The sequence below is a fragment of the Carlito syrichta genome, unplaced genomic scaffold (genome assembly GCF_000164805.1).
Source record: "Carlito syrichta isolate Samal-C Ts95f unplaced genomic scaffold, Tarsius_syrichta-2.0.1 Scaffold315142, whole genome shotgun sequence".
NCBI lineage: Eukaryota > Metazoa > Chordata > Mammalia > Primates > Tarsiidae > Carlito > Carlito syrichta.
In genome coordinates, this window is record NW_007259238.1 from 365,415 (window position 1) to 384,642 (window position 19,228).

The 19,228-nt window shown below is 40.7% G+C and overlaps 1 protein-coding gene across 6 annotated transcripts in view; it reads right to left on the minus strand.

The window, feature by feature from the left end:
• Positions 1-19,228, minus strand: part of TACC1 (transforming acidic coiled-coil containing protein 1) — a 67,725-nt gene that overhangs the window by 17,540 nt on the left and 30,957 nt on the right. For 2 of the 6 annotated variants that reach the window (XM_008072355.1, XM_021706098.1), the window contains 5 exons: positions 16,474-17,587; positions 11,927-11,962; positions 10,610-10,670; positions 7,917-8,124; positions 3,144-3,196 (listed from right to left, as the gene is read on the minus strand). In XM_008072355.1, coding sequence (XP_008070546.1) covers positions 3,144-3,196; positions 7,917-8,124; positions 10,610-10,670; positions 11,927-11,962; positions 16,474-17,587 — 1,472 coding nt within the window. The remainder of the gene's footprint in view (positions 1-3,143; positions 3,197-7,916; positions 8,125-10,609; positions 10,671-11,926; positions 11,963-16,473; positions 17,588-19,228) is intronic. The other 4 variants (XM_008072357.1, XM_008072356.1, XM_008072358.1 and 1 more) reach the window with 4 other exon arrangements.

The following is a 19,228-nucleotide window of genomic DNA, read 5'->3' on the forward strand; positions in this document are numbered from 1 at the left end:
TGCACTCCAGTCTGGGTGACAGAGTAAGACTCCAACTCAAAAAAAAAAAAAAAATCACTGGAGCAGTCCCAGCCCCTGTCATTTCCCTAACAGAAACATGCTTGGAAAAGCCAAATGAACGCAATTTTTAAAAAATGTAAGACTTCTAAAAAAACCAAAAAACCATAAATTGACTCTAAGTGAAAAATGCTGCAGACCAACAGCTGAAAAGCAAGATGAGACTTAATCTCCCCCATTGACTGGATCCTGGTCTTAATATTTTGTCCCAACCACCACTACCACTAGGCATGAGACTGCAACATGAACTTCAGACCAACACAGGGAGGCTTTAAAGAGTAAGTGCTGGAATCAACAAATTTCTTTATTCAATGTTTTGCTTATTGATAGTTTTTCTTTAGTTGGAGTCTCACTGTCACCCAGGCTGGATGGCATTCTCACAGCCACTGTAGCCTCGGCCTGCTGGGCTCTGGCGATCCTTCCACCTCAGCCTTCCAAGTAGCTGGAACTACAGATGTGCGCCAGTACGCCTGGCTAATTTTTTGATTTATTGTAGAGACATGGTCTCACCAAGTTGCCCAGGCTGGTCTTGAACCTCTGGACTCAGGCAATCCTCTTGCCTTGGCTTTCCAAAGTGCTGGGATTACAGGCTTGAGTCACCACGCCCGATCTTGATATTTCATTATACAATGTTTATTCACCATTCTAAAGAAGTAGAAGTTTTTTACGTCAGGAATTTCAGATGGAGTTACTCTTGAAAGGTCACAGCACAGGCTACGTCCTCCATGGCTGGCTCTGGAGACTTGTACTCTCCATACTCCTTTTCACTCTTCCCCACCTTGTGCCTGTCCAACGCCACACCACCCCATAGCAGCCTAGCACTTGACAGCTTGACTCGCTCACATTATCATTTCATCTTATCCTCACAACCACTCTGGTGAGGCGAATGGTTGCTGAGCATTTTGTTGATGAAAAAGGAAGGAATCAGAAAGTTTAAACAGTGGTTTCAAGAACTGGGTCAAGTACCTGTTATCTGTAGCCATGGAGACCAGCATGTTGTCCATTCAAAACACCCTTCTTCAGTCATCCCTCTGCTGTTTTTACATACTGAAAACACTAGTAAGAGCTCCTACAGTACTTGAAAAACTTCAAAAGTGCACAACCAGGCTGTTCTGGTGTGTAGTGTGGAGTTTCATCCTCTTGTAAACACAGAGAGCAGGTGTCACTCCCTTTCACAGATGAGGAAACTGAGACTTAAGCCCCAAGAGGGCAGTGCTGAGATTAGATGACCTGGCTCTGAAGAATGTTGAGATCAAATGGATTTCCAGGCAAAAGTGATTCTGTGTGGAAACACATTATTGTGTAGGCCCTTGTGAGGCAATGCTCCTGATCCCCTATGTTCTTCCTTCTGACTCCCTGCCTAAATTTCCACAGGCTACTCCTTCCCCTAGCCTCTGAATCACATGAAGGCAGCTACTTGTTTTGTTTAATTTGCTTTATAAATGTGTAAGTATATATGTTGTGATATGTCACAGCGTGAGACAAGTCTGGGCTGGTTTTAGGAAATCTGAGCACCTGGAGGACGCAGGAGGTGGTGGGTGCTGTGGGAGCAGGTGAAGTTGTCATTGAAACACTTCACCTTGTCTATGGCCATTCTACCCAGAACATGCCTGATCTCATCTGAAACACTTCACTTTGATTTGAAAATAAATTTATATGACACCAGAGAGAAAGGACATCAGTGGAATAATTGAATAAGATTTATCTATTAGATAATAGTACTGTACTGGTGTTAAGTGTACTAGTGATTTTGATAAATGTCCTATGATTATGTAAAATTTGAGGAATATATGGGTAAAAGATATACAGGCTTTTTTTTTTTTTTTAAACAGGCATGAGCCATCGCACCTGGCATAGGAATTCTTTGTACTATTTGGAATGTCCAAAACAAGTTGAAAATGAAAAATTTGCCAGGCGTGGTGGTTCACACCCACAATCCCAGCACTTTGGGAAGTGGAAGCAAGAGGATTACCTGAGCCCAGGGGTTCAAGACCAGCATGGGCAACTTGGCTAGACATCATCTCTACAATAAATCAAAAAATTAGCTGGGTATAGTGGCATGTGACTGTATGTAGTTTCTGCTACTTGGAAGGCTGAAGCGGAAGGATCACCTGAGTCCAGCCAAAAATAAAGAAACAAACAAACAAATAAATAAATAATTTGTTTTGAAATTTGGATTTAAAAAAAGATTCATTTTGAATTAGCTGAGATTCAACCTTCTACCTAGCCCTACAAGCCCTGGAGTACATTCTATGATAACACTTGCCATACAGTGTTGCTGGTTTCCATCCTGTATCTACTACCAGTTCTGTCAACAGAAATATGCTAGAAGCCACATGTAATTTTAAATTTTTTAGTAGTTACAATACAAAAGTAAAAAGAAGCCGGGTGCGGTGGCTCACGCCTATAATCCCAGTACTTTGAGAGGCAGAGATGAGAGAATTGCCTGAGTCCAGGGGTTTGAGACCAGTCTGGGCAACTTGATGAAACCTCGTCTCTACAATAAACCAAAAAATTAGCTGGATATGGTGGCATGCGCCTGTAGCTCCAGCTACCTGGAAGGCTGAGGTGGAAGGATCACCTGAATGCAGCAGGTCAAGGCTGCGATGGCCGTGGGAGTGCCACTGCACTCCAGCCTGGGCGACAGAGTGAGACTCCGACACACACACACACACACACACACACACACACACACACACACAAGTGACAAAAGTAAAAAGAAACAAGATTAATTTTAAGATAGTTTAGCGATCCCAATATATCCAAATATTATCATCTCGACATACAGTCGTAAGAAATTATGGAAATATTTTATGTTCTTTATTTATACTAAGTCTTCAAAAGCTGGTTGTATGTTACACATATCAACACCTCAATTCAGACCAGCTACAGTTCAAGTGCTCAGCAGCCACATGTGGCTAGTGGCTATAGGATAGAACACACATAGTCTATGGGTGCCTCAAATGTAGAAGCTGTGCCTCACCATGTAACCCTGACTAGAATTTAATGAATTCACATGGACTGGGCTTCAAGACATACTAAAAGGAAGCTGAGCTCCACCCGTCCATCCACATGCAGGAACTTACAAGTGCAGCAGACCCATCTTCTTCCATCTTCTGGCTTGTCTCTTTTTCTATTCCTAGAACACAGAAAGTCATTTTTATAGGAATCTCTCGAAGTTGGTTCCTTTCTCCCTATAGGGTGAAAGACTCCTGGAAACCCCAGTGCAGGCCCAATGACCACAAATACATGAACAGCATTTCAAGATTTTCAAAGGAGTACAGGCGTTCTGTTGAGCACTATGCAGTTTAGTGTTAAAAGTCTACAAAATTCAGAAGAAAGAAAATTGCACGGTCAGTCATTAGCTGTCAACTTTCAGGCAGAAAGAACAGCAAGACTGCCCTCTTGTGTCCATTAAGAGTTTGGAAAATAAATTGGGACTATTTCAGAAGATACTAAATGCTTTTTTTTATTATCAAGTCTGAGTGAAATTAAATTGCAGCCAAGAATGGTACCCTCAATCTAATTAATGCAGCATATAATATGATAATCTTTAAATTCAAGACTGCAAAACTAAATTAATTCTCCACACCCTTCAAACTGGTTTCCTTGTCTCAGGTCTACCTCCTAGTCTACTAGAGTGGAAGGTGATATTTAAAATAACCAGAATATGGTCGAGCATGGTAGCTTATGCCTGTAATCTCAGCACTTTGGGAGGCAGAGGCGAGAGGACTGCCTGAGTCCAGGGATTCGAGACCAGTTTGGGCAACTTGGCAAGATTTCGTCTCTACAATAAATGAAAAAAATTAGCTGGGTGTGGTGGTGCACTCCTGTGGTTCCAGCTACTTAGGAGACTGAGGTAGACAGAGGCTGCAGTGGGTCGCTGGGTGATAGAGTGAGACTGCTACTCAGAAGAAACAAACAAACCAGAATACGGCGGGCATGATGGCTCACACCTGTAATCCCAGCACTTTGGGAGGTCAAGGTGGGAGAATTACTTGAGCCCAAGAGTTTGAGAGCAGCCTGGGCAACACTGTGAGTCCTGAGTTCTACAAAAAATAGAAAAATCAGCCAGGCATAGTGGTGCACACTTATAGTCCCAGCTACTGGGGAGGCTGAGATGGGAGGATCACCTGAACCCAAGAGACTGAGGCTGAAGTGAGCTCAGACGGTGCCACTGCACTCCTGTCTGGGCAACAGAGTGAGACCCTGTCATAAAAAATAATAATAAAATAACCAGAATATGCAGTCATTGAAGAAAATGTAAAAATACAGAAAAGCACACAACATTTTAAGCTATAATCCTCTATGTAGCACTAATTACTATTTCAGGTGACAGCTAATTATTTAAACACAAAAGTGGCCATCACTCCTCTGACTCAAAAAACTTCCTTACCACCCATCCCTCACAGGCTCAAGCCTAAAATTCACAGTAAGACCTCACTTCCCACTTGCCCGGTACTCACAGAAAACTACTGGGCATTTTACCAACATGGCAGGTTCCCTTCCATCGCTGTTTGAGAGTCTGTTTCCTGGAGAACATCTACATATATATCCATCAAGACCCAGCTCTGGGACAACTCTCTCCAGGAAATAGTCTCTGATTCACGTAACACCCCACTAGCCTCCACCCCACCCCCACCCAAGGATCACAGCTTCCGCCTGTGATGCAGCTCAGCAGTTACAGTGTAACAGCTTGTTTAAATCTGTTCTGCCTGCCTCCTGTTTACTAACCAACCTTGAGGACAGCACTGCATCTAATACAGCCTTGAATCTCTATATAAATTTTTGGTGAAGAAATTTTCTATAGTGAAGAATAAATTCAACAAATATTTACCTTGTACTTGTATCAGAGGCAATTCAAGGATGACCCTCTCACAGTCCCTATTATAAGCAGCAGGTTTGTAATAGTTACGCTTCCATAATTAATACACTGTGCTAGGTGAGTGGAACAGAAAGGGTAAGAAGAAATGTGGTGGGAGCATACAGCCTGCGGGATAGACCTCAAAGGATGGGCAGGATTTGTGTAGGGGGTGGCAAAGAAAGATATTTCAAATAGAAGAAATGAATTCAGGTGTAAGAATACTCAGGATTAATATTCAAAAGTAACTGGAGTAAGGAGTTTCAAGGAAAATGATGAACAAGGCCTTTGGGAAAGATGTCAGCATAGAAAGCAGCCTTAGAAGAAATCAGGCACAATGCCTGGCACATTTATTTTATAGACTCGAGACTGAGACCTAGGGATGGGGGGAAGCCGAGGGGAATAACCAGCTCAAAGTCCTGACTTTACCTGCTTCCCTGGTTTGATGGTAGATCATGACTTTTAAAATTCTAAGCATAACGCCCACAAATTATGTTGCTTGCCATAAAGAAGAACAAAATCATGGTCTTTGCAGTAACATGAATATAACTGGAGGTCATCATACTACGTGATGCAGCTACAATCCTCTATGTAGCACTAATTACTATTTCAGTCGATAGCTAATTATTTAAACAGAAAAGTGACCGTCACAGAAACAAAGAACTGAATACTGCATGTTCTCACTCATAAGTGGGCCCTGATCACTGGTCACACAAGCACAAGGGTGGGATCAGCAGACGCAGGACACTGCGAGGGGAGGGAGTGAGACAGGAGGTAGGAGGATACCTGGCAACACATTGGGTACTTGGTTCACTCTCAGAGGGTGAGAGGACCAGCTAGAAGCTCAAACTTCAACTGCATGCAATTTCCTTATGTAGTGAATTCTCACCAAAACTAAAATAAATAAAACCACAACAACAAAATACATTTGCTTAAGATGATCTCAGTATTTTAACATTGTTTCATGAAGTCAGGAACATGACTCTAAATTTTTCATAAGCAAAGTTTAAAGTCACAGATTCAATTTGGGATCTAGAAGACTTTAGCTCTAAAATGATCTGAAGAGTCCAACAAAGAGGCTTCACCCTAGATTAGTCTAGGTTCTTCAATGTTACAAAGGATTTTGCAGTGCATTGGTCAATTTCAACCTACATCTGTGACAGGAAAATTCATAGTGTAATGAAAATAACCTGTTCATACACTTTAGCACTGTGGTTAAAAGACCATTGAACCACACTACTTAGGTCTGAATCTAGTCACCATTTACTAGTGACAGGGTTCAGAATATAAAACTCCAAAATATGGCACCCTGGCATTTGAGAAAACAGCAGGAGTGGGAAGGCCTCTCTGCCTTCTCCTGTCCTTTCCCTTGAAGCAGGACATAAAGGAATCCTCTGACTTCTCCCTGAAAATAGGTCAAAAGACCCTCATCACAGGGGACTCCACCCTGTACTTAAAGAAAAAGAAGGTCCTTATCCTCAAAAGCATCAAGAGGAATCTGAACAAACAGGTCTTGCTAAATTCCTCCAATTTATATTGCCATTAGATCAGAACTTTTGTCCTCCAATCGTACTTCAGTGTGACTATAAAAATATAGTTTGATGGCTCACGCCTATAATCTCAGCACTTTGGGAGGTGGAGGTGAGAGGACTGTCTGAGCCAGGGGTTCGAGACCAGACTGGGCAATTTGGTGAAACCTTGTCTCTACAATAAATCACAAAATTGGTTGGGTGTGGTAGTATGTGCCTGTAGTTTCAGCTACTTAGAAGGCTGAGGTGGAAGGATCACCTGAGCCCAGCAGGTTGAGGCTGCAGTGGCCCCGTGAGAGTGCCACTGCTTTCCAGCCTGGGCAACAGAGTGAGACTCCAACTAAAAAAAAAAAAAAAAAAATACAGTTGTCCTTGTTTCTTTGGGGTTTTCACTTCTGGAGGCATTCATGTCATATAACACTTATATCAAACAAACTCGTATGCTTTTCTCTTATTGTTCTGCCTTGTTATAGAGGTCTCCGCCATGAATCTTGCAATGTAAGGAAAAAGTTATCGCTTTTCTCTCCTACACTAGCTAAGTAACTGGTCAAGTTACTTAACTTCTGTGCCTTACTTCATTTCTCTGAAGAATGGAGAGAAGAGTAACACCTAGTGAGAAGCAATGAGTTAATATATGCAAAGCACTTAGAACAATGCCTACATTTGGTAAGGCACTATAAGTTAGTTATTATATAGTTATATTTTCTGTAAGTTAAACAATGAGCAGAATTATCACACAAAAAAGTCAAATGTGTGACATATTTATAAGTCACTTGATATACTTTGAATGTTTGTCCCCTCCAAATCTCAGGTTGAAATGTGATCCCCAGCGATGGAGATGGGGCCTAATGGGGGTGTTTAGGTCACCAGGTGGATTCCTTATGAATAGCTTGGTGTGGTAATGGGTGACTTCTTGCTCTAATAGTTCCCGTGAAAGCTGGTTGTTAGAAAGAGACTGGCACCTTCCTTCCCTGTCTCTTCCTTTTTCCCTCTCTCACCATGTGACATGCCTTCACCTTGTGCCATGATTGGAAGCTTTCTGAGTCCCTCACCAGGAGCAGATGCTGGTGCCATGCTTCTTGTATAGCCTGTAGAACTGTGAATCAAATAAAACTCTTTTCTTTATAAATTACCCAGCCTCAGTTATTCCTTTACAGTCACAGAGGTGGACTAACATACGATTATACTTTAAGATAAGACCATATTGACATAAAATATAAGGACAATTTCATATATCAGTGTCTCCTGTATATCCTGCCACATGTATCTGTATGTTCTTAGTACTTCAATAAGCACACTTTTTTGGTGTCTCTTTTCTAGGTAAAGGAGCAAAGTGTAGATCTGTATCATAAATCTATCCTTCAAGTTATCCAATTCTTCAATCTCTTTAAAGGCATCCCCTGCTTTATTAAGCTTTCAGGCATGTCTATGCTTATGTACATTAGAAAGATGAAGATATACTTCCATACCTGCTTCTGAGGATGAAAACGTATGATTTATGGTAGACACAGGAACATTGGAACATTCAAAGTACTCCAGGTCTTCCTCTGGCTCACCTTTCACCTCGGCCCCAGCTGGTTTCTGACCACATGATGTGGACGCCAGTTTCTCCTCATCGGTAGCATGGCCATCCCTATTAGAAATGTCTGAAATCTGAGAGATCACTGCTCCTTCATCCTGGGAAATGAAACAGAGAAGATGATACCTTTTAGGAGGGCAAACAATGGGTTAGGAGGGCAAACAATGGGGGACGTGACACCTCAGAAACGGAGGAAAGCATCCACAATCCCATACAAATATCTAACAGAGTTAACCACAGATCTGGGTATAAAGCAAGGAAGAAGTTGAGTCTTTCAATCACAAGGTGCTGTTTTTTTGAAACTAGTTTCTGTAATTTGAGTTTGAGGTTTGAAAAACTGAGGTTTTCTAGCCTAAATTTGTAAGCAAGCAGTTGGAGTGATCCACGACAGTGGTTTTTTTTAAATTAGGAGGTATGTAAGCAAAAAATTTTTTTTTTGCTTACATACCTCCTAATTTAAAAAAAAATTGCATACCTCATTTTATTTTTAATTTACATATAAGTTTAAAGCATTGTGAGATGTAATACTTGGCATAGTCTAAATACTGAACTTGCATAATGCAATCTAGTTACTCTAGTGCTCTGACACTGTATGACTCATTTTAAAACTATATGAACAAGTCCTTTATTAATCAGAAATGAAATTTACATTATTCTTTTTCTTCTCTAAATTTGTATTTTCACTCTACTTCCATCAAGTAATTATTATCCCAATGAAAAACACTGTGTAATTGAAAGTCTTTTTAAGATCTCTCTATCCTATTTCTTTTTTTTTTAAATTTTTTTAAATTTTTCTTTGACCATAAGTCTCAAAGTGTTAAAATTTTCTTCTGGAGTTATTATTACATTTACTAATGCACAATTTATTTTTAAAATATTGCAAGTTTTAATAAGTATTATCAAACACAAAAGTAAATTTTTATACCAATTATTTTTGTTGCAACAATTCTTAAAATTTTTACAATGCGACACACAGGTTTTCATTTTCACACACAGGTTTTCATTTTTTAAAGAAAACCAAAGGTAAGGCCAGGCTTGGTGGCTCAGTCTGTAATCCCAGTACTTTGGGAGGCCAAGATGACTGGATTGCCTGAGCCAATGGGTTCGAGACTAGCCCAGGCAACTTGGCAAGACCTCATCTCTACAATAAATCAGCTGGACGTGGTAGCACGCACCTGTAGTTCTGGCTACCTGGAAGGCTGAAGCAGAAAGATCGCCTGCCAGAGCCCAGCAACACTGGGGTGGCCATGAGTGTGCCACTGCACTCCAGCCTGGGTGACAGAGTGAGACTCCAACTCAAAAAAAAAAAAAAACCCAAAGGTAAATTTCTCATATTCTTGCTGCCTACTTTAGCAAATTTTGAGGGAGGGTCTTTTATACATTTGTAATAGATGAAGAATAACTCAGTGAAGATCTCTCCTCCTCTTTCTTACATCTTATACCACGTATCAAGTTTCAGGCCCAAACTGTATAGGATAAGCTAAACTTAAATTGCATTCTATTAAACAAGGTGAGTGTATTTCTGTATTTCTGTAAACATACTTTATGGAAATAAAGTTTTAAAAGCAAAAAAGGATCTTGTTGCAGTAAGAAAGGCCTGAATTTTGGGGTTTTTGTGTTTCCCAATTAATTCATTCAGTCATGGACAGATATTACTTACTGATAGAATCAGCATCTATTTTATTCCTAGTTTCCACTTTTTTTTTTTTTTGAGTTGGAGTCTCACTCCGTTGCCCAGACTGGAGAGCAGTGGCCGCTCCCAGCCACCGCAGCCTCGACCCGCTGGGCTCTGGCGATCCTTCCACCTCAGCTTTCTGAGTAGCCGGAATTACAGGCGAGCGCTACCATGCCCGGCTGATTTTTGATTTATTGTAGAGATGAAGTCTCGCTGCCCAGGCGGGTCTCGAACCCGTGGGCTCAGGCAATCCACTCACCTCAGCCTCCCAAAGGTGCGGGATTATAGGCTGAGCCGCCGAGTCCGGCTCCTAGCTTCTACTTTTATAATTGTAATAATTAGGAAAATTTACATAAATAATAGATGACATAGAAGGAAGCTATGTATTGGTAATGTCTCAATTCTTTGAACCCCTTTTCAAGTTAAATGTTAAAAAATTCTATCACCAAAAATTATTTTTAATGATCTATCAGCAGACAACACAGGTCCTCCTATCTTATAGAAAGCAATGAATTGGAAATCAAAATGTATATTATCCAGTTGTTAAAGTCAATCACCTTCTTAGACCTTACACCAGTATTTCAAATGTTACCTTTGTTTGGTGCCCTGGAGGTTTTCACACCCTGTGATGATGTATCTTTGTAAGATTTAGAGTGGGAATTTTATACACACACACACACACACACACATACACACACAAACAGAAAAGGGACATTGTGAAAGGGTTCCCTTGCCTTCAGAGGCCTTCTCAGATGATTTTAGGATGTTAAAGATCTAGAAATTAAGAGGTTTCTTAAAGCTGAGTACTCAGACACCCAAAGTCTTCGTGAACCACCTCCAGGGAGCTACAAACTCCAGTTGGGAGACCACTGGTGTAAGAGTTATTCTGGTGGTGGTCACAGACTTACCTGAGAACATGCATCCAAAGCAAGAGACTGAGTTTCATATTTCTTCACCTTACAGCCACTCCTGGAAAAAGAAGCACAAACAAGCCCATTTGGGATCACATTGACAACTTTCAAGGTATGAGATGGAGCAGAGAGCAGTGTGTGCAGATAGAAGCCAAAGCAAACAGCACCACACAGATCATACATCAACATACAAGTCAGAGACACCTTCTGTGCCTCTGAATCGTCCCAAGAGACAGGGTAAGCAAAGAACTACAGCGGGGCTCATTCTCTGAAAAGACTCCCTCACTTGCTTCTGTGGGTTGTCTAAGACCAGTACTCTGATGTCTATATTTTTAAATTACACACCACCAAAAGTCTTTCAGACGGTAGAGGCTTAGCATCTAGAGAAATTCGGTTCCTTTGATCCTCATTCGCTGGGCTTTGACGTTCATTAGAAAAATCATCACACTGGACCAATTTCTTTAAAAGTTCTTTATTGCACTAAAAGCCACAGAAGTCTCATAAGATAGCTCCAGCTAACAGAGAAGAACTGTGGTCAACAGAAAGCATAAAAATTAAAATATCTGAGTAAACTGTTGCCATTCCTGTTAAATAGTAAGATGAAAGATGAACACTGTGTACTATGCAAAACCTGAAAACGGGGAAAGCTTGGACCACCTGTTATTTTTAAACTAGCACACAACTCATTATCACAGGACTAATTCAGATTCTGTTTTGTTTCAATGAACTCGAAATTTCTAATGAAAACGCCACTGTAGATTTTTAAAAAACTATTGCAACATTTTTTTCTTGTGAAAAAAAAAAAAAATCAAGCACATACATTACCAGAATGTGCATGATCACTACTCATAGTCTTCTTTTCCTATCTTCTTACTAAGTGCCATTCTCTCCCACCAAACTCAAGTTTAGGTGACTCAATAAAAAGTACTCCCTGCTCCAAGCCCACAGTCATATCCTATCAAAAAAGCCAAAAGTTTCCAATATTAAATAGCAGAACAGTTCCTCAAACCACTGCTGTGATGGTCTTAGGGTCAAGCCAGCTCCTGATGTTGTCAAAGCACCACATGATACCTGCCAAGCCAGGAAGTGCAAGCTCTTGCACCTAAAGTGGGAAGGCTGATCCCCATTCCTTCAGGTACAGACAATTGCAAGGCTAAGCTGACTTATGAAGTGGCAGAAGAAATGCAAAAATCAACAGAAGATCAAACTCAGAAATAGAAGCCAACATGCTATGGAGAGGTTGGGTGTGGGTGGGAGAGGAAGAGGAAACTGCCAACAGTCCCAGGGACAAACAGAAACAGCAGGAGTACTTACAACAGAAAACAGAGAAATTTCACTTGTTCAGTAGTCCTGATGCACCAACAAAATTAGAGACAAGAAAGAGACAGACAGATGGAGAAAAAAATTATGTAAAGACTGGATTATTTATCTCTAGTCTGATAGATGTAAAAGCTGCACAGTTCTTTCTATGAGGTGAGATACAAATTTAAAATGTCATATTTATGAATGTTATCACTGGTGAGTGGATGATTAACAAGACCTCAACTATAATGGAGTAACAGAGTGGCAGAAACACTCAGAAATGCCACAAATTCAAATATATAGATAGACCAGCATGGTGGCTCACATCTATAATCCCAGCACTTCGGAAGGCAGAGGCAAAAGAATTGCCTGAGCTCAGAGGTTCAAGACCAGCCTGGACAACATAGCAAGACCCTGTCTTTACAATAAATCCAAAAGATTAGCCAGGAATGGTGACATACACCTGTAGGTCACCCACTTGGAAGGCTGGGGTGGAAGGATTGCCTGAGCCCAGCAGGTTGAAGCTGCAGGAGTTTTAAGCATGCCACTCCACTCCAGCCTGGGCGACAGAGTGAGATTCTGACTCAATAAATAAATAAATAGAATGTATAGATAAAAAGTAAACTTCCAAATATTTGTAATTATATAAAAATAGTATTTTACTGCTGAGTGCATTTGTTTTTTAATGTCTAATTATCCACACAGAAGGCAATGTATGAATAAACATATAGTTGAAAATATATCTGATTTTCTCTATAATAGGTGTGTATCACTGAAGTTTAATAGGTGTGTATCACTAAGAAGTTATTTTAGGCTGGGCTTGGTGGCTCAACCTGTAATCCCGTGCTTTGGGAGGTCGAGGGAAGTGGACTGCCTGAGTCTGCGGGTTTGAGACCCGCCTGGGCAACTTGGCAAGACCTCATCTCTACAATACAAAAAATTAGCCGGGCGTGGTAGCACGTGCCTGTAGTTCTAGCTACTTGGAAGGCTGAGGCGGAAGGATCGCCGGAACCCGGAGCCCAACAGTTCGAGGCTGCAGTGCCCAAGAGCGTGCCACTGCACTCCAGTCTGGGTGACAGAGTGAGACTCCAACTCAAAAAAAAAAAAAAAAAAAAAAAAAGTTATTTTATTTGGTCTGCAAAATGCCAATCATATCATAGTGTCTCCATTTTACCAAAGAATCTGAGAAGTCAATCTTATGCCTCTTTTCTGAATGTCATGCAAAATTCCTAACTCTCCACTAGATTCTACCACTGCATGTTTTCAGCCTTTCCTATGAATAAAGGAATTTGCTAAGAAAATTCCAGTGTTACACAAGAGGTCGAGCACTGCTTTCTTGTAAAAGAAGTCAAGAGTTTTGACTGTGTAAAACATAAAAAATAAAACCAAAAAACCCACCACAGAACCATTTTAGATCAAGAAGTTCATTCAACGAAAACAATAGGAAGAAAATGCTACCAGGTGAGGGTGAAGAATTTAAGAGGGTGTTTCTTGCCACTGAACATAATGTTAGATAATTTCCCTCTCTAGCCCAGATTTAATCTGATCTAACTGCTGCATACAACTGACAGGAAGCTTCCAAATGACTTCTTATCAGCCTTGGGAGACAGAAGCATCCCATATTTAGGAGAGGAAGTACCAAGGCAGTGACATGCTTAATATGTACTCCAAGTGCTATAAGAGAAGCTGGGTGTGGTGGCTCACACCTGTAATCTCAGTATTTTGGGAGATTGAGGTGAGAGGACTGCCTGAGTACAGGGGTTTGAGACTAGCCCGGGCAACTTGGCGAGAACTTAGTCTCTAAAATAAATTTTAAAATTCTCCATGCGTGGTGGTGGTGTGTACCTGTAGTTCCAGCTACTTGGGAGGCTGAGATGGAAGGATCACCTGAGCCTAGCAGGTCGAGATTATGGTGGTTGTGAGCATGCTACAGAACTCCAGCCTGGGTAACAGAGCGAGACTCCAAAAAAAAAAAAAGCTACAAAAGAGAATAACCAGTCAATAATTTTTTTTTTTTTCCGTCACCCAGACTGGAGTGCAGTGGCCGGTCCTGGCCACCGCAGCCTCGACCTGCTGGGCTCCGGCGATCCTTCCGCCTCAGCCTTCCAAGTAGCCGAAATTACTGGCATGCGCCATCACGCCCGGCTGATTTTTTGATTTATTGTAGAGATGAGGTCTTGCTGCCCAGGCGGGTCTCGAACCCGTGGGCTCAGGCAATCCACACACCTCAGCCTCCCAAAGGCGCAGGATTACAGGCTGAGCCACCAAGCCCGGCGTCAATATTTTTCAACAACCAGTTAACTGCTGATATGTAATCAAAGAAAAAATTAAAAGCTACAAATGACATTTAATTTCCCTCAGACATTCTGAAGGATATTCTGGGGCTGCTGAAGAACTGATACCTATATTGTTCGAGATTCTTGGTCCTAAAATCGATACTTCTGCTCTTTAAATCTCTGCTTTCCTTTCTACTATAATTCACCATGCCATCTGAAGTTTCAAGTCATAGTAATGCTGAAAAGTATGTCCCCCATTGATCTATAGTGATAATTACAAATATACTACTTTTCATACTCCCTTTTCATATTTCATTCTCCAAGTCATCAGTCCTTCTCTGTACCTAATTTTTAGCAAAATGCCACAGGGTTGCAAAAAGATATACAGTCATGTGCCACATGATGACATTTTAGTCAATGGTGGACAACAGATATGATGGTGGTCCCATAAGATTATAATGGGGCTGAGCAATTCCTATAGCCTAGTGATGATGATCCTGACACTCTGGAAGCCTAGACTAATGTGTGTGTTTGTGTCTTCATTTTACCAAAATAAGTTTAAAAAGTCAAAAAAAAATTTTAAATACAAAAAGCTTATGGAACAGGAATATAAAATCAGAAAATACTTTTGTGCAGATGTACAATGTTTTTGTGTTTTAAGTGTTATTACAAGAGTCAAATATTTTAAAAATTGAAGTTTACAAAGTTACAGTAAGCTAAGTTTAATTACTAAAAAAAGATTTTTAATAAATTGAGTGCAGTCTACATGCACATTATTTATGAAGTCTATAGTAGTGTAGTCATGTCCTAGGCCTTCATATTCACTCACCACCCACTCACTGATTCACCCAGAGCAACTTCCAGCCCTGTAAGCTCCATTCATGGTAAGTGCCTATATAGGTGTGTTACTTTTTATCTTGTATACCTTATTTTTACTGTACCTTTTCTATGTTTAGATACACAGATACTACTGTGTTATAATTACCTACAATATTCAGTACAGTAACATGCTGTACAGGTTCATAGTCCAGGAGCAAAAAGCCATACCATTTAACCTAAGTGTGTAGGAGGCTCTACATCTAGGTTTGTATATGGAAACTCTATGATGTTAGCACAACAACAAAATGTCCTAATGATACATTTCTCAGAACTACTCTTGTTAGACATATCTGTATTATCATCTACTCAATTTAAGTTTTGTGAAACAGTCATCCTGCAAAAAGTTCAAATGAAACTTGACTTGAAATATGGCCTCAGTTGATCACTCTGAGAACTCCATGGACCTTGCAAAAGTTCATCCAGGGCTGAATGTTGTGGCTCACATCTGTGATCCCAGCACTTTGGGAGACCATGGTGGGAGGATCACGTGAAGCCAGGAGTTCAAGATCAGCCTGGGCAACACAGTGAGACCCTATTATAAAAAAACAGGGGGAGCACATAACATTAATAAGGGTAAGTGATCTCAAACCAGGCAAAGTGGGGATCAAAGATAGGCCCAAACTTTGCCTGTAAGATGACTACTTGTATACCTAATCCTGAATTGTACCCCATAACTTAAAAAAGAAAAAAGTCCACCCACGTTTCCCAGGAGAAATGGGGGAGGTAGAGGGGAAGGCATACAACAAAAAGACTAACCATCTAATTTAGTCAGATTTAACTGATTGTTTGAAACATTCTTGATTCTTACCAGCAATTCATGTCCTTGCTGGTAAGTCAGAAACTATACAAGGAAACAAGAATTCTCAACAACTTTCAGTGGTAGGTTTCCAACAAAAATCAGTTTTCTGCTTAAATGAAAAGACTTCTACAAGATCCCCTTGTACCCTTTTCCACACATTACTGACACTAGATGGGTAATTTTTAGGCCTGGATTTGTTTTAGCCATAGAGAATCTGAAGATGGTAGCCAACAAGGACACTTGAATTTTGTCTATAAACCGATTCCTGAAGCCAAGCCAGGATTTCTGCAAACCATCAAATCACTACCTGCCTATCTTATTATATTCTTTTTTTTTTTTCCAACATGAAGAAAGTATCCAGGGGGAAAGAGCTTAATGAATAAGAATTCAGAAGTAAGACAAACTTAAAAAAGGAAACCTCTGGTATTTCTGATTCCACACAAGAGTTAGGCTAAATAGTGAAGGTTGCAGCATAAAGTTATAAGCTTTCTATCTACCCCACAGGAAATCAAAAGCAAATTACGTTCACCAAAACCCAAAGTAGCCAGCTGCCAAACTCACAGAAAATACACAGAGCACAATACTCAGCATCTGTTGTCACTCACGTTATTAAACGCGACTTTGCCTTCTTGGGTGATTCTAAAATTTCATTAACATGATTACCAGGGGTAGAACAAAAGTCATTGCTTGTTAAAGTTGTAGTTGGTTTAAAGGGATCCGTGGATTCATCAAAGTTATCTGGGTCAAAGTGGTAGGAGTCCTTAGAGGAGAGAGGTGGGGAGTTCTGCAGAATAGAGTGACTCCCAAAGGGATTAAAAGTGGGGGTGCCCCACTGACTAGGATCTATCTTAGAAGATACTTGAGAGAGAGGCACATCACTTGCTGTTGGATCTGTAGGCTGTTCTGCACCTGCTGGCTTACTGATGCCATCTTTTTGTATCTTGGGAATCAGTTTGTTACCCGATTTCCTGCCAAGTTTCCTTGGAAGAGCTTTCCTGGTCTCTACATTTTCCACATCATCCACAAAATCAAACTCAAGTTTGAGAGGTGAGTTCCTCGACTCTTCCCCAAGCTCGACCCCTGAATCATTGGTGTCACTACTGAGAGTGCTAGAAGCTTCTTTTAGGTCAGGGGAAGATTTCTGGAACCTGGCATCTCCTAGTAAGGAAGGATTTCTGTTTTCATCCAATACTTCAGGACTGAATTGGTAGGATGCTTTGGGAAGAGGTGTGTTCTCCATGGCAGTTTCAGTTTCTGAGAACTCTCCTCCAGCTGTTTTCTTCCTCAGAGAGACAGGTTTGGGCTTTCTTAGCTTGCTTCTGCTGGCCACAGGTTCTGGAGAGGAATTTCCAGCCTTTAGGTCAGCTTCTGTGGAAGCCTCAAGAGTAACCCCCATGTTGCCTTCTGTCATTGCCTTGTCCTGGATGATGTCTGGCCGGCTGGAGGGCAAAGCCTCGCCTGAGATTGCAGTTATGCAGCCATGAGCTGCTTTTGTTCCAAAAGCTGCTGGGATATCTGTGGACTTCTTGGTTTCTATTGAAAATGGCCTCACAATTGAAATTTTGCTAATATCAGGTTCAGGTTCTTCTTTGAAATCCTTGACTGAGTGAGAATGAACAGCCTGCTGAGATATCTCATTTTCTGAAGGCCTAGAACAAGCCTCAGATGAACATTTTTCAAGCACTTCTGCTACTAGTTGTTCATCAGCTTCTTGGGACTCTAAAACAAAACACAAAAGTCATCTATTAAAGAATTATCTTTCTGGCATTGGTAAATAGTCTCTACTGCCTAAATTCACATAAACAAATAGCAAGTTTTCCCTTTTTGCTAAATTCATCTGTAGAGATGCTTTTATTAAGCACCTCTAAAGTTCAGCATAGCCTGAAAGAGAACAGCTGGTACTATACCCTAAAATGAATTTCCCTATCCCAAATTGTGTATGTGCACTATGCAAGTGATATGAATAGCAAGTATACCAACAGAGTTATTTAGAAAAAGGTTAAATAAACCAAGAGTTTACTGCAACGTATATTATGTGATGCTAACATTCTATAGATTAAAACTGGTCTAGATGAATCTTCAGACACTAGGAGTGACCTGCAGAGATGCATATCAGCACTGACACAGTTCCCAGGCACAGCCTGACAGCTTCAGGGTCAGAATTTTATGAAGTGAGCAGATCTTAATCTTGCCACAGAACAGAATTTACATAATCAGATTGTTTCTAGAATAAATAAAAAATCCACCATGGTCAGCTCAGAATCACCTCTGTAGACCTAAAAACTGAAAACAAAAACAAATAAAAAAGCTAAATTGAAAAAGTAGATCTAAAAAATGGCTTTTTAAAACAAATAGCCCTTATTTCTACTAAGATGCAAATCATAAAACCACACTTATTTTCTCGTTAGAACCTCTGTCTCTAAGTAAGACTAGGAATTATCTCAATCATTTATGAAAAATAAAGATCCTTTCAAACCAGGATCTTGTTAGGATAAATATTAGGAAGGTGTAAATAAAGAAATTTCTTTAAAGCACAAACTAAATGACTTCCTGACTCAGATATCTTAAATAACAATAGACTAGCAGTGAAAAGTCAGTAAGCTAGTTTTTACATTACATGATTTTAAAGGAAACTTGGAGATGGCCCTCTAATCTTTTGACCTGGAGTCTCACTCTGGCGCTTAGGCTGGAGTGGAGTGGCACACTCACAGCCACCACAACCTCGACCTGCTGGGCTCAGGTGATTCTTCTGCCTCAGTCTTCCAAGTAGCTAGAACCACAGATGTGCGTCACCATGCCTGGCTAATTTTTTTGATTTACTGTAGAGACAAGGTCTCACCATGTTTCCCAGACTGGTATTGAACCCATGGGCTCAGGCAATCCATTCCTCACCTCCACCTCCCAAAGTACTGGTATTTCAGGTGTGTGCCACCACGCCTGGTTTATGAATACTGTAATGATCTAAAAGTTCTCAGTGCTTAATATCTGGAATTTGCTTTAACATACTTCAATATAAAATTTTTAAAAAAAATTTTGAGTTGGAGTCTCACTCTGTTGCCCAGGCTGGAATGCAGTGGTACGCTAATCACGGCCACCACAGCCTCGACCTGCTGGGTTCAGGCGATCCTTCTGCCTATCCTTCCAAGTAGCTGGTATTATAGGCACGTGCCGCCACACCTGGCTAATTTTCTTTTGATTTGTTTTAGAGATGAGGTCTCACCGAGTTGCCCAGACTGGTCTTGAACCCGTGGGCTCCAGCAATCTTCTCACCTCGGCCTCCCAAAGTACTGGGATTATAGGCATGAGACATTGCACCTGGCCCAATACAAATTTTTAAAAAAGTAATCCCACGCCTTTAGG